A 16,326-nucleotide genomic window follows, 5' to 3' on the forward strand; every position below is an offset into this window, starting at 1 on the left:
GAGAGAGAACCGGGAGTGGGGCTGAGGCGGGCAGGAGGGAGGGCTGGGGGGAAGGCGTTCGCAGGCCGGGTTTTACTGCTCAGTGTCCTTGGTTTGGTTTGATTGGTACTAAGTTAAATCGATGTTGTTCCTTCCCCAAGTTGAGCCTGTCTTTTGCCCGTGCCCATGAGTGGGGAGTGATCCCTCCCTGTCCTTGTCTCGACCCACGAGCGTTTCTTTATATTTTCTCCTCATCCCACCGGGGCTGGCGGGGGGGAGGAGTGAGCAAGTGGCTTTGTGGTGCTTTGTTACTGGCTGGGCTGAAACTGTGACAGTGCCAAAACAGGAACAGTGAATATCACCTTATATGTTTGGTTTGTCTCCTTTGAGACTACTACAGTACTCTCACCTAAAATGTTCTTCTAAACACTTGCTAGAGCATGGACAGACTGTTCAACATCTAGAAGGACATCCCTCATCCTTATACACTTTGACTATAGAGGTAGCTATCTACCACTTAAAATCATTCAAAACTAAAAGCTTAAAAAATGAAAAGAGTGGGGAAGGTGCACCAGCCCCACCAGCCGGGCACAGCCCTATGGCCTCGGACACCACAGACTGAACTGCTTCAGGCAGGCATCCTCTTGCTACGGCACAGCAGCACTGAATAGCGTGTTGTCATGAAATCTTTCCAAAGCATTCATTTCTGGTCATCCTATTTTGAAAAGGACATCATCAAATGAAAACACAGAACCCCTTACGGTCTCAGATAATGCCATAGATGATGTGCCATAGGGCTGCTAGGACCACGCAGATGTGGAGACTTCCTTCACATACTGCAGTTTAAATTCAAGCCCTCTTTAGATATAGACAAGCATAATCTGGCTGACTGAAAAGCCCCACTTAAAAAAGTGCAGCTTTGCAGGGAAAGGTGAATAAATGTTTCAAAATGTGAAATTGGAGGAAGGTGTTAGGTTCAACAGCATCCCAAACCTACCCCTCATGTGATGATCAAGGACGTTATCCCCTCTCACAGTGATATTGAGTTAAAATCAGCATTTGAACAGGAGGGGAGCTCCCCACTCAGACACAGAGCAGGGGGAAGCATGCAGAGAGGTCAAACTTCCACTGACATTTTTGGGAGATCCAGCTCCTCACAAAAAGCAAGAGGAACAGAACTGCTATCTGTCTGCTTCTCCTGACTGTAGTCATCTGCACATGCTATTTCCTACTTTTCACATACTTCCTAGCTCCCTTTTTCAGGCTTTCTCTGACAACTACAGTCCTTCCTTCCAGGTTCCCCTCCCATTCTTCACTCTGCTCTCATCAACTTGTACTGCTTGGATCCCACTATGCTTTTACGTTGTTTCTTTTTACTCCTTTCCCCATATTCTGCCAGGTGGGAGTCTACTAAGACCTACCTCAGGCTGAGCTGTTCAGCCTCCTGGTGCAGAGGAACATCCATTTTTCTCCCTGCCATGCCCTCACTCCACTTCCCTTACATTGACCCAGATTTTAGTAGTCAGCTGGGATTAGCTGTCACCACTGTGGGAGTTGTTGGTTGTAATGGCCGCAACCTGGATGTGGTGCAAGACTGCACTGCACTTGGCGTGGTTCACGCAGGTAGCAAAATGATGATCTCTGGCCTCAGAAAGCTTATAATATACATTAAGGCTTGAGAGAGAAAGAAAGTAGAGAAGGAGCCATTGGCAAAGGGCCAGGGCAATGTCCTTTACATGCTCCCAAAATGAACCAATTACCTTTGGAGCCATATCACTGGAAAGCTCCGAATGTCCTAAACTTTCAGTACCTGTAAATGTACACCCTGTAGTCAACCAAACACATAATGCTATTGCCCACAAGAAATGTTTGCATAGAACTCATCAATAACAAATATCAAAGTAGTAGGTTTAAGTAGTTCATTCTTATCTCTTCAGGTTACTGCTGTTCTTAATATAGTATTTCTAGGAAGTACCTTATCTAAGAATGGATCCCATACCCAGAGATAAAAATCAGATTCATATTTAAAGGAAGCTGTATGTTTTTCATAACACTGATCACTCATATGTTCCAAAACTATTCTTCAATTCAAAGAGGAATATCTATTTTCCTCTATCTGGGCTATGAGCAACATCACTGACATCAGGAAATGATAACGTGGGTTAGCATTGTGATTTTTGGATAATTACAACTTTAGTCCTTCCAAAAGAAACCATAATGGGCTATCTATCTTCTTCCTAGCAGTCTCAGATGCCAGAAAAACACTAAAAGTAGTTACCATTGGAAAGGAACAAGAGAAAAAGCTGTGATACATTCAGTGGCCTTCCCCACCTTGGATGCTGGCTTAAATCAGACAGTGAGTTCATTACCCCGTTGATTTATGCTAGTCAAATATTTGGCTCATGCATCATGTCATACAGATGCACAATCCCACACATAGTCTACATTGTTCAAGCTGGGCCCCTTCTTGAGAATCAGTATTGACAATCTCCTACCAGGTGCTGCAGCTCAGCAGTTTGCACCTTTTCTCCATGCTTGACAAGCTCCTAGGTTTCTTGCCTAAGAAAAAATACCCTACCCTTTTCAAACTGATGCCTGAGTCAGCAGAACCCATGTTTGTGGAACCCCTTTTTTTGCATGTGCTGCTCTTGCCAGCCTAACACAGATGGTCTTTGTATTAATGCTGTGTTTCAGGATCTCTTGGAGGTATTTTGAACAACAGAGGAAAGTTGTGTAGAATACAATAGTAAAAGAAAGGCCCACTAAAGTCCTAAATTTATATGAGGACCTATAGCACAAACACATGCCTAGGACCCAAAATTAATTCTTTTCAAGGCCATCAGTAACTATCAGTATTTTTATTAAGAAAACAGATGCATGGTGAATAATATTTTGGGTACATGAAAAGGCAAAAATAAAGGTTGACTAAAATCCATATTTTGCTCAATCTGAGGAAATTCCTGCTTGCATTTCAGACTGTACTCAAGCACACCCACAGACCCAGGAAATATATCCTGAAAGCTTACACAGATGACTACCTTCCTTAAGCCCCAGCCTCACAGTCCTTATCCATAGTGGGACATAAACCTCTGCTAAAAGCTAAACACATGTAAGAGCTCTTCTGAAAAGGAATGTTTTTCTGAGTTAGGGTCACAGATACTATTGTGGCAAGGGCTGCATAAATACTGATGGAACTCTTCAACATTATCACTGCGTCTGGGGCCAGGACAAATGATTAAGGAACCTCTCAATAACCTTGCACTGTTTCATGATCCATCCTCTCAGCAGTTAAGCAATAAAAAGAAGGTAACAGCTTTATCTTGCCAGGGAAAGCAGATTGTAGCTGCATAACCCAGAGCGATGATTCTCTTAATGCCATTGTATCACAAACATGGCCAAACAGGTTTAAGCTAAGTTCAGACTAAATCTTTCAAAATTAACCAATCTGGGGGGGGGGAGACTTTCATCACAAAGTGAGGGCACTTGGACATCAACAAAGAGTGCTGGCAGCATGTGAGGACATTTTGAACCTTTATGTGAGTATTCTGTGCTTAATGCAGCAGTAGCAGCTGCATTCAGTTCAAGAGAAGGCATGTAGAAGACAAAGACTTCACGCAACCAGACGTTGAACTCCCCCCGTTCCAGTGCTGCCCAAAGGCTATTCTCAGAACTACACTCAAACCAGTTTAAATACTAGGTAGATGATTCATCGCCACATGAAAATACCAAGGAACTTTGCTGCTATGTATGCTATGCCTGAAAATAACCTCCTTTTCTTCTGTGATGCATTCCCCAAGGTGTTTTTATGACAGTGTATGAGCTGATCATAGTTCAGGGCTCACCTTGCAAAGATAGAGTGCCTACAGCTCCCTGCCACCCCATGATCATTAAAATAAAAAAAAAACAATCCTATGGGTCATTCACCTGTATGAATATGAACTAGTTATCTGAGACTCCTGTTATAGTTAATGAAGAAAAATAGGTCCATTGGGTGAATGTTCATCTCATTCTGAAGTCTGTCGGATAAACTGTGCCTCCAAACTGCCTCTTTCTCCCCACTGATGCTGAAGGAGGAGTCGGCAGGTCACTAGCTCAGCTGTAGTTAGGTGACCTGAATCCCACTCAACTGAGAGCACTCAAACGACATGAAATCCCCTCTCCTTATCCAAAGCACAAGCAATTTATGAGGGACAGTGGTCAATTCTTCTCAGATACACAAATATAAACAACCAGGATGTGCAACTGCACCAAGGTCTGAAGGACCTGGGACTGGCTGATGGCCTCAAAGCCGTGGGGTAGCTGCCCAGCCGTGCTGTGGCTCGCAGCACACAGACTGTGAGCTGATGTGGCCAGGGAACTGCAAGGGAGTTCCTGTGGAAAAGTCTTGTTTTCTCTTGGCAGGAAAACAGGGCAGCTCCTGCTATTGTGAGGTCTGTCGTGGTGTTTTCAGCACAAATCCAAACCATAGCCCCATACTGGCTACTATGAAGAAAATTAACTCTACCCCAGCCAAAACCAGCACAAGGTCTCATGTTTGACCATTTTCCTGGTGAGGATGACAAGCTTGTGTAGAGTCTGTGCAGTAAGAAGAACTCCTTTTAAGGATTTTCATCATTATTAGTAGTATTTTTAGCATTATTGTGGCTCCTAGGAGTATGGGGTCAGGTACAAACACAAAATAAAGAGACTATCCGTAACCCGGTGTCTACAACCAAAGTAAAAGATGAGAGAAACAGAGGAAGGCATTCATCCAAAGGGATTACCAAGGAAACACAAGAAGATATTGCTCAGAGTGATTGGCCATGATTTTGAGATAGCAGGGACTCAACCATTGCTGAATTTTATAACAAATGTTGTCTACAATACAGCATCTTGTATCCTTGGGGTGTTGTGTAATGGGTAATAAAATAGTAAGGGAATCTTCTGCAGCTTGAAAACATCAGGCTTGCAGGAGTGACTTACTGCCTTATCAACAAGCAACTGCATCATCCTATAAACATCTAGCATGAGGCATCTAACTCTACCACATGTCTAACACATACTAGTTTACACTAATTTTATCATCACCATTGTTACTTCATTTCTGAGGAGAGGAAGAACATCTACCTTTCAACAGCTCCAATAAAATCAGAATTTTGATTCTCTGTCAGCTGTGAACTTCTGAGTATGAAGTCCCATACCTGACTGTATCCCCTCCGGAAGCATGATTATCTATGCATTATTAGTGCAAAAATAAGCTATTTTTAATTATAGTGAACATGACCACAGAGAAACAACACAATGAAATATTTTTACTTTTTACTAATATTGTTCTCTGAAACAGATGGCTTGTCACGGGATTTTTCAGTGACTATTACAGTCTTTGCCATCATTATCAGAAGTATGAATGAAGTTTCAGGAGTATGCAGTACTTCATTCCACCTTCAAATGGTGACTGTTTAAACAAATACTCAAATCCATTCTAATACTTAGAAAAAAGTTGAGGCTCTCTGAGTGCACTGCCTTATCCAGACCGAACATTCACTTGATCACCAGAGTTACAGCAGTAATAACCTGGAGGGACATGCTGCTTATGGTGGGGAGAAGTTTAGGCCCTGTCAGGCAGATTTCCAGCTGTCACTTTTTTAAAAGGGTGCTTTCTCCAGTGAGAATTGTATTGAAAGCGTACAGCTATGTTGTCCAAGTATATAGCAAAAAATGTGCAACTGGGCTGAATTTCTTCTTTAAGAGGTTGAAAATGGCTTCCACATTGTTTCCCTGAATATAAAATTAGTAAGGACGGTGTTACAGTTGAGAAACCGTAGGGTTGCATCAGACATATGGTCATCAAAGAAGTCGGGGTTTTGGGGCTCGGAGGATAATCACCAGGGCAGCACTTTTTGTTTTCCAAAGCCCTCTCAGATAATTGATACCTTGATTTGCCTGCTAATATTTTCAGCTGTGCCCACTACTACAGCATTTTCTGCAACTGCATCAAAGGGAGACTCTGAATAATGCTCACCAGCAAAAATACACGTGTCAGACCTGCGTCGCCTGGCTGTAATGCCCGGACGGCTACTCCTGCTGTGCCTGCGGAGGAGGAAATGGTACTCTGAGTGGAAAGCCTGAAGGTCACCTCTCTACCCTCATCAGTGCCTGCTTGCCCAGAAAAAGATCAAGGACTGAAGAGCCGGCACGGGAAAAAAACTTTTGCTTCCCCCACCCATAGCCTATGTGAAACCTCTCTCTTGTCTGCCTTGAGAGTTAAGGAGTGTTGGCTTTGGCCACGCATCCTCTGAGGAAAGGGTGACTGTGCGATCACACCACTTCATCCTGAAGTCTCTGTGTCATGGCTGCTGAAAGAGAACCTGCATAGAGCCTGTCCTGTAAGAAGAGCAGTGGCGCATTGCCAGAGCACAGAAAGGAGGACTGACAGATATGTTACTTGTGGGTTTGGGAGAAATGTGAAAAGGTAAAACTGATAGTTTGACCAGGATGAGGGGGCAGGGGGCTGACGGGGACATTTATCTGAGACTGTCACATTTCTCACTGATACAGGTGTGATGTCTGAAGGCCTCTTTTGCTAAAACCTTGTCAGTACATCATCTGACCAAGACCAAAGACTGGAGGAGAAGCAACTTCTAGACTGCTCCACCTCCGAGGTTCAGTGTGGTAAAAAGTTCACTCCAGACTCCTCTCCTTGGCAGTCTGTCTCCTTGGGCTCCAGCCTTACTGGCAGTGAAGACAGGAGACTTAATTACCCGTTTCCTAAACTTAGTGGTCAAGGTGGTGATAAAACAGCTTCTATTTTAGCTGAAGATGATATGTTTTCACAAGTAAATCATATTAGCTATCCTATGGCTTCAAGAGAACAGCTGTTTCATATTTTGAATGGCCTTTTGAACTAGAATAGATCTTTTGTGGTGCTACAGCAAACAAATCAGACTTCTTGCACTTTAGTAGCATGCTTACATTATCAAAATCCTCAGAGACGAGACATTTCAGTTGCTGTATTTTTGGTTTGAATGAACAAAAATATTCAAAGCAAAGAACTGAAAATATCAAAATTGTACATGATTTTGTGAAAGCATAAATCTCAGAATATTTCATATTTTTCATATCCAAAGCAAGAGACTGATAATATTTTATCAAAACACCTGTCACAACTATAAAATTTTAGCCAGCTAGATCTTTACACCAAAATGAGGGAGGTTTTTTTCTAGCCAGGAAACATTTTGAGAATCAGCTACAACTCTCATTAAACAAATATTTCTTCCCACAGCGAGGTCTTTTGGCTCTCATGGGAAACATCCTCACAGCAGCTGAAGTGTGATTTTGAAGGCAACAACATTCAATGGGCATCATTTTGTTGGCAGTGATGGAAACGCCAGACGGGCAGATGGAATAAAAGAGTAGGTCTACTATGGTATGGAGTTTCTTTCTGTCATCTACATTGAGAGTTTACCTCTAGGTCCCTCCTACGGTGATCACGCAAAGTATATTTGCTTGGTCAGTGAAAGGACACAGATGGATTGTCATAAATGTCCAGGGTGGTTTCTCATTGATATATCCCAAATGCTACTGACAGCTTTGGGAGTCTTACAGTATGTTTTCTGGGCCTCTGCTTGTATGCTTGTTCATATCGTCTTGCATTGCTGCAATCTGTTCGGGAAGCTGTGATGCTCGGTACAGACCGCAGCTATAGAAACCTTACATAGCGCTTACTTCATCATACACAATGTTAGGTGCTAGTCTAACGCTGTGACAGGGTACATATGTCAAAAATAGCACATTATATGTGTTTACAAAGAGCGTGTCCACACTGTAGTCACTTTCTTTTCATATTTGTCCATTCTTTGGAAGTCACTGGGGTTTGGACAGTGATTTTGGAATGGCTCAGTAACAGAAACCTGAATGAAATCAGATGACTATGTATTCTTTTAATACTTGAAAATATTTTTTAATGTGATAAAGGTTCCTTCAGTTAGTGCTTTCATTGGTTTCTGGGTTTTCCCCAAGACACTTTAATAAATGTTTTGGAAGTGTGACTCGCCAATTGGATAGCCAGGTTTCAAAATGTCACTTCACAAAGCAAAGTCATTGCCAATACTGAATGAACTTATGTTACCCCAATCACATGCACACATTTTCCTGGAATTGTAGTTTTTCTTAAGTAATATTTCCCTAGCAGTTCAGGAAAGTATCCTAACGTGGTTTCTGAGTCACATTGCTAATTAAAGTGAAAAGTTTTGCCTGTTTGTATGGCACATTCTCTATGTGCAACATGACATATGATACAGTAACATGATGCAACTTTTTTGCAATTAAACCTGACTCAAATAGAATTCCCTCCCCAACTGCACGCAAATAGTGACCACACTGCAGTCAGCGACAACGAATTCTCAAAACTAGCCCAGCACACTTCCCATCCAAAAGCACGGCTCAGACAAAGCCATCCTGACATCCTGATAATAAGGAGAGCAGTCGCCCCTTTCCAAACGCCTGTGGCACCCACATTGGATTGCCAAATCCCGTACGTTCAGCTGCACGTCCGTTGTACTCGGTATGACTCTGCTGAAGCAGCAAGGACCCTAGATGGCGTTCTACCACTAGCTGAGTGGTCGCACGCTTTAAGTCACATTTGGGGGGGAAATAGAAAAAATATGCAGATGTCCTTCAGGAAGCTGAATTTTTCTTAATGCGAGCAAACTAAAATACCATGCTCAATGGTTCCGCTATTCATTGATACAGAAGCCCATATATACAGCTCTTTCACAAGGACATGAAAAAAGAGCAAATTCTGCTTGGTCTTCCCATGGGCAAATGGGGTCTCTGGAGCTCTCGTGGGGGCACATAGCATTTTGTCTCCATTCCTCAAATCCCAACAAGAATCATGAAGATTTGCAAAACATGCTGGGGAGGTAGGGAGCAGGTGGAAAAGTAGATAAGCACATAGCGGGAGGAATAAGAAATTCCTAAGGAATAAGGGTTTCTGTAGGAAAGGTATCATATCGGATTTACTTCCCTGCAGCAAAGTATCTCAGGTCATTTCCCCCCCCCTCAGCAAAGCTAACAATACAGTCATTTTGGGACTACATCTCAAAGCCAAGCCCAAGAAACAGCAATGGCCAGTTTTGTAACTGGACTTACTTGCCCTGAGAGAAAGGTCTAAAAGAAACACAGGTCCCAGTCATTTAGTGATAACTATAAAAACTGCTGTACAAGGTTTTTAATGGGAATAAGAATAAATGAGGTGTCACCTACAGCAACTATACCTTATTTATTTTTCCCAAATACCAATGTGGTGTCGACAGCAGATAAGACAGAAGTAAACCTTACTCAGATCTAGTCTGGAGCAGGGCCAGTATTGATCAGAACAAAATTTGCAGACACAATGGCAGAGGTCTCACAAGCCAGTTTGCACCAGGTTTTTTTTCCATTTTCAAGCAGACTATTTCTGCCTCCTGTAGGACCCTGCATCAATACCACCACATCAGTGGTTAGAAACAACGCAAATGCCTGTGAGGGAGAAAGCACAAGTAGGCTGCAGGTAACAGAGACAAGCAACACTCGCTGAGTCTGAGCCGATTGCTTGTTTTGGTTGCCTTGTGACCACAAATTAACAGAAAGTTGCTCCACTGCCCTCTGAACATGCCTTCCTGCCCTGCCTTGGTTTCAGAGTTTCAGATGTGAGCCACCGATGTCAAAGTTTAATTAGTGCTGTCTTCATTTCAAACAGCTGACTATTAGAATGAATTTCTCAAATGCTGCATCTTGTTAATCTAAACAGCCCGATGTACTTTTCAGAGCTCTGCTTTTTCCTCAGACATTACAATCTTAGCTGAGAGGGACTGGAATGGGAGCGATTTTTTTGCTATTTCTCATGAGCGAGAACTGCTCTTGAAAAGTAGCAGTGTGTTAGTAGTTCCCTTTCCAAACTGATAAGACCCAAGGACAGATGCCATGTGGCATAGCAACAATACAGAATTGTTCTCTTATCCTTCACTGTACCTTGTCAAGGCAGTAGCAGATAAGTCAGAACAAATTGGCTGATAGCTTCCCACTCCTGCAGGAAAAGCACAAACAATCATTTCTGCAGGAGTGGTGCAAGTACATTTTCACACGTTTTTGGCTCATCATACCTATAAGAGATGGTAATCACAGAGAATCAAAAGCAGCAGTGACAAAGCTGGGATAATAAAATACTTCTGAAAACCACAATTTCATAATCTTTATCTGAAAGAGTTTGTCAACTTCGAAAGGAAGCTGGATGTGAGGATGAAAAACCTAGTTTAAACAAATTGTTTCCAACAACCTTTAGAGTTGCTTTTTCTAGCTGTTGAGCAGTGTGCTGTACTTTCAGGAGTTGCCTTTGAGGAAGATAACCCATGAGATAGAAGATTTGTTAGAATCTCTCTTGTCTAGAAACTAAGCAACATTTGCAAGCAGTTATTAGAGAGCTGTGTAGGTCTATCAGAAAAACAGTGTCAGTGGTAATTAAAGAGACAAAAGCTTACATCCAGCTCTGCTGCTCAGGTTTCTTTGCAGAGCTCTGTTCTGGCTGTACAGACAGACAGACTGCAGCTGGCTCTGAGAAGGGAGAGATGCAAAGAGCCTCCCGATTCCTTCCGCTCGTGGTGTGATGGCTCTCCAGCATTTCCATGCCTTCCCAAGGGCACGGCATTCTCCACTTAGGTGGTCCACGGCCTGAGGATCATGGGGAAGTGCTGTTTCACCCTCACCAGTGGATAAAGATGATGTACCAGCTGTGTTTGGAACGTGGCTTCCACCTCTGTCCAGTTCACAGTGGCAATATGAGATCGCTGAATCTAAGATCTGTTAGAGCAAAAACGACCACTCAAGGCTGTACCAATATTTAGTGCAGAAGTAAAAAAGGTTTAGCTGTGGAAAAGGAGTGCACATAACAGAGAGCAGCCATGTTTACCTCCTGGGCTAAGCATGTCTAACCCCTCGGTCTTCTGATCAGAAAGCAGATTTCTAGTTCAGTGATACTCCTCAGGCCTACCGGTTGTGGGTTTCTCTCTAATGAGCCAAAGGAGAGTTCACCATGGGGAGAAGACCTCTGCAAAAAGACAAGGCTGTGAGTCTGTTTATACCTTGGGCATTACCGATTGTCCCTTTCTCTTGCCTTCCCCCTAACACTTTATTAACAACATAAGGGGCAGAATAGGGCAGAGAGCAATGAGACTCAAATTCTCAGAGATCAAGACCTTGCAGCCTCATTAGACAGGCAGTTTTAGTGTTGGAAGGCAGAAGCAGCTCTGACAGATCTTTGGCTTTTCTTGGCAAAAAATTCACTCAGCTCTGGTGAATATAGGACATAGCTCTTCGCATCTAATTTTAAAATTCTGGAAAAAGTAGCCTATGTCTGTCGTTGCTCTAGGAGAGGAAAAATGTGTGGGGGAGAGACAGGAAAAGAGACAGTGAAGTTTGCGGTTCCCTAGCTGAGGGGTTCCAAAACGTAAGAGACTGTCAGGAGAAAACTTCAACATGGAATTTTTAAAGCACTTCCTGATGAAAAAAAAAAAATGCTCAGTCTTCAGAAAACCCATGTGGAAATCTAATTGTTCAATGAGGACTTCATACGTCAGGCTGGCATCGTGAACCAAGCAACTGGCGTGCGAGGCAGGGGGCTTGCTGCCAGCCTTGATGCGAGTTCAGCTAAGGAGCCCTGCCGGACACCTGCACGGCTGCGCTGTCCCGGTCTGAGGCTGCCCACCGCTTCCCATCATGAGACTGTTTTCCAGTTGTTTATAACACTGCCAGACGTTAGATGTTCAGGCTGAAACTTTCCACGCCAGATGTCTGCCTCAAAACGATTTTAATAATTCTTTTGCTTTCGCTGTCAAAACGGTTTGACTGCAGTTGAGGATGAAGGTCCTTCTTTATCCACGCAAAAACATTTCCTGGCAATCTCGTCTTTGCAAACGTCTGGCGTTTCCCTGCTGTGGGTCACAGATGTGAAGTTTTGACACCTGAGGAACCTTCGTTGGCCCAGATACGTCTACTGCTGTCGCTGCAAAAATCCACCCAAACGTAAAAACCTCCGAGAGCAACAGCAGAGACCTGCCACAGTTTAGCAGCTAGGCGCTCAGCAGATGGGACCTGTGCTGACCCCACTCCATCTGGGAGCGGAGCAGGATGTGGGTGCAGGCCACCGCCGGTCCAGCCCATGGGGCTGAGAGCAGAGGACCTGCCCTTCCTCGCCCTCAGACCACGGGCGTCGGGCAACCAGCGAAGGGAAGCTGCCAGATTTGCCTGTGGAAGGGGAAGGAGATGAACACTGATGGAAGAGGGCAAGACCTGGCCAAGGAGACCGAGAGCATCCAGGGAGACCAGAGCTAGAAACCGGGGTCAGGAGAAAGAAAGCCGGGAAGTCGTGACCACAGAGACAAAGCGAGAAGCTAGGGATGGAGGAGGGAAGGGGGGACCGTGGTCAGACAGGACTGGAAAGCAAAAGGGTCTGGTAGGGCTGTCTCTGAGGAACTTGGACAGACCTCCTGGGGGTCTGAGAGAGAAGCAGGACATCCCCACCCAGGAGGAAGCAAGTGGGAAGGAGGGCGGCACACGGAGGCCATGAACGGGAGCCTAGTAGGGAAACCGAGACGCTGAGTCCTGGAGGTGAGGGAACACGGGTCAAATGCTGGGACTGGAACAGGTCAGGAATGGAGAGACAAGGAGGAGCTGGGCCTGACGGGCAGGGGACAACCGGCCTTGGTGCGCACATGGGGGAAAAGGGAGCCCTGTATCCAGAAGAGCAGGGCGTTTCCGAAGCGTTGGGAAAAGCCAAGCACAATGGCGACCCTTGCTGAATCATGGCAGCTTGTATGTAAGCTTTTTAACGTTCACGGCATTAGTTAGGATATTTGCGGGAGGTGGGTAAGAGAGTATTTAAATCCTTAGCCCCCTGAAAACTCTGTCGCATGATACCACACTGACACCACCTGATTGTTCACAGCATCAACAGACTTAAAACTTCAGGTCTCCTGGGCAGAGCTCAGCTATGTGAACACGCATCATGGGAGGACAGCAGGTTGCTGGTGTTAACCCTTCTTGGGTCTCATTAATTGCATATTACCTGCATCCTGACCTTGTGTTTTATATCCAGGCAATACTACCATTGATCTTAAAGAATGTCAAAAAAATATGGTATGGTAGGTGAATGCAATACATTGTTTCTGTGTTCTGCAAATTCAATTTGAAATGCGATTGGTAAGAATAGGCATAACCCTGTGTACAATTAAACACTGTAACATGAAGGACTTTTGGGGGGGGTATATGTACACACACGAAAGCCCACAGGTCATACATGCTAAAACAACCCAGAAACCTAACATACTATGTAAAACATTAAAAAAAAATAATCAACAGCTTAGCCAAAAATATCTGTCTACGCAGAAAGAGACAGAACAAGCGGAAAACCAGTCTTTTCCATATGGCAATCAGCGGCCAATGCATGTGAAACACAGCCCTTTTTTAGTGTGATCTACACAATAATACCTTTGGGAAACTAACAGTGATTTGTTGTTATATACAGTACCCTGTGGCTAAGCTGGCTGCTTGAGAGTGGTAGCCAGATTTCAATGAAAACAATTACAGATGTACATATGTTGGATGGGCAATCCTATCACAGTGAATAAACTATAAACCAGTATAAATTAGCAAGAAAAGCTCTTGCATTTATTCTAGGCAAAGTGGATATGGTTTCAAAATTTAATTAAAGGACTAACTAGTGGTTTACTATTAAGCTGAATAAACTTGTGTCCCACGCGAGGACAGAATTATCATCACTGCCAATTATACAATGGTTCATATTCTATATTAGAAAATGCTTTCCGGTTTAAATAGTGGGATTCCTACACGCAAGAAACCAGTGATTTGTCATGCAGTGCATAAAGGTAATGTATACAAGACTGATTACTTTGGTCCTGATGCCTTCAAAGAACTGATTGCTGAGGTTGTAAATTAAAAGCCTGTGAATGGTGAGCAGGCAAAGGGGTTAGCTGTTAGTCACCCTGAGGCACACATTGCTCACCACTGCTAACTTCTCATGCTGGCAACAGCAGTCTGCAATTAAGCACGTAACTTAGCATTTCTTTTCTCAAACACAGGTCAGCATGCAGTGCAGTTCACAGACTAGTGTGTGGTCATCTCTTGCAAGCGGGAGGTTTTCTGAAGTGAAAACAAAAGTATTAGCTTGTTTTGCTCTGTTAGTGAAAAACAAATAATTTGTTGTGGACCACACACTGAATTAATCCTTTTTGGACACACTGCACATGTAGAAACTTGTTCCAGTTTTTGTTCTGATTTTTCTAAATGATTGTCCTGGATGTTCTCACATTGTCTCAGAAAGTCAGATCTGAAAAATCCTACTCTCAAGGTGAGGCTTCAGCTTAAATTTTATTGCATGTATTATATTCAGTAGACAGGTTAATTGCCAGGCAATGTACTCTATTATTACTAGTTGCTGCTTATTTTAAAGTCCTGGATAACATCTCCTAATAAAACAAAAGAAAAACATTTCTCTGATTTCTGGCAAACAAGTGAACAACTGATGAACACGTGTTTTTAGAGGAAAATTTTCAATACCAGGATACTAATTCCTGCAATTATAAATACCTGAAATAAAAAAGTGTATTTAACAAGTATTCTAGATGCTCTGACTTGCATTTTTGTTTAGATTTTGCTTTTATTTTGCATGACTGACACTAAAAGTTTAATTTAACAACAAAGTATACAAGTACCTAATAATAACTAGTAAAAAGACATAAAATATTTAACAGTGAATATGGATTGAACTTCTTTATAGATTCTTTCCTCTGTGACTGCTAAACATCTGTGCAACTAAACCATCACAAAAAAACCCCAAGCACCAAAACAGCAAAAAGACCACCACCTTGCACGTGAAATGTATGTAATTCTGGCAATTTGGATTAAGAATGACAGTAAATAAAGATCACCTACCTTCACAGACCCATTCTCATAGTCAGATCCCTGCAGCAGATGTAGAAAAGAAACTATGAATATATTCACAGTTGCCCACGTTTTGTACATTCTGGTGTTCAAAATCCACAGGTTACTACGCAGTCGTCGTCATACAGCTAGAGGCGTCTGTTTCAAAATGCATTTCTCTATCACCAGTACAGAAGAGAAAAGCTTCCAGAATTTCTCTTATAAACTCACAAAGGATTCCAATATCTGAGAGTAAATATCTGGCTCTTTACTGCTCAAAACAATTTTAAGTTCATCTAGAGAATATAATTTCTTAGAGCAGATTTTAGATACACTTGAAAGAAAATCATGATAAGGGTTTAAATAGATATATATCTGTATGTATAAACATACAAGGTCACAAGTGATCAGGTATGGATTCCAGTTAATGAAGTTAATATATCTTCCATCAAGACACAAAGAGGCATCCAAAATCCATCTGTGGTCCAGAAAATGTAAGAAATCTGCTCTATTCTGTGCTCCGTGTTACAGCAGGCTTTTAAGATGGTAGTATAATGGCCAATGTTTTGAGCTCGAGAGCTGTAATCCAACTCTGTATTAAAACTTTTTTCACAACCTTCATGGAAGCTTGCAGAAGCATGTGTCTTAAATCTGATACAGACTTTGGCAGTAACACAGTCAAATTTTGGCTCTAATCCCATTTTGTCCCTACCAATAGCATAGCAGTTTTTAAACTAACTGATGCAATCTAGACTCCCATTATTTTAAAGAAGATTACCTGAAACATGAAACTTCAGCACACGTTCTTACACAGCACACATATTTTAAGTTACTTCTTTGAAAAAAAGAGAGGGAGGGAAAGGAAAAGAGAAAGACTGACTTTCTTTAATGTGTTCTATCTTATGTGGCATCGGGGTTTCTGAATAGATTTTAAAAAGGAAAGTTAAAAACTATCTTTGACAAAAAGCAAGATTTTGGTTTTTTTAATGAAAGCTCATGAAGCTACAGATATAAAAGGAAAAAAACTGTGTTTATTGCAGCAGAACACAATCATTATTTCTGCCCCAAGATGTGCATGCATTTTTTTCTGTATATTTCCACAGTTTTAAACCAAAATGGAGATGTAACATTTAAAATTATAACACAGACAAAGGCTCTGATAATTATGCATGTTAAATCTATATTGCTGAACTCATATAATATATTATGTTCAGAAGAGTAGTTCCACTCTCACATGGCTTAGGATTTGCATAGGATTTGCAGAATCAGACACTACAGTTGTTACAAAACAACCATGTACCTATTATTTCAGAGCGCTGGTTTCCTACATCTGACACCCAAGCAGCAGCTCTATTAAATACAAGTCACGCTTCTGTAACTATCGTTATCTTGCAT

At 42.5% G+C, this 16,326-nt stretch overlaps 1 protein-coding gene across 1 annotated transcript in view; it reads right to left on the bottom strand.

Moving 5' to 3' along the window:
- VEGFD (vascular endothelial growth factor D) overlaps positions 1-15,578 on the bottom strand; it is a 31,767-nt gene extending 16,189 nt beyond the window's left edge. Inside the window, exon 1 of the mRNA XM_029999255.1 lies at positions 14,944-15,578. Within this exon, the coding sequence (XP_029855115.1) occupies positions 14,944-15,033 (90 nt within the window). The 5' untranslated portion in view covers positions 15,034-15,578. The remainder of the gene's footprint in view (positions 1-14,943) is intronic.
- Between the last annotated feature and the right edge of the window lie 748 nt (positions 15,579-16,326).

The sequence above is a fragment of the Aquila chrysaetos genome, chromosome 23 (assembly GCF_900496995.4).
Source record: "Aquila chrysaetos chrysaetos chromosome 23, bAquChr1.4, whole genome shotgun sequence".
NCBI lineage: Eukaryota > Metazoa > Chordata > Aves > Accipitriformes > Accipitridae > Aquila > Aquila chrysaetos.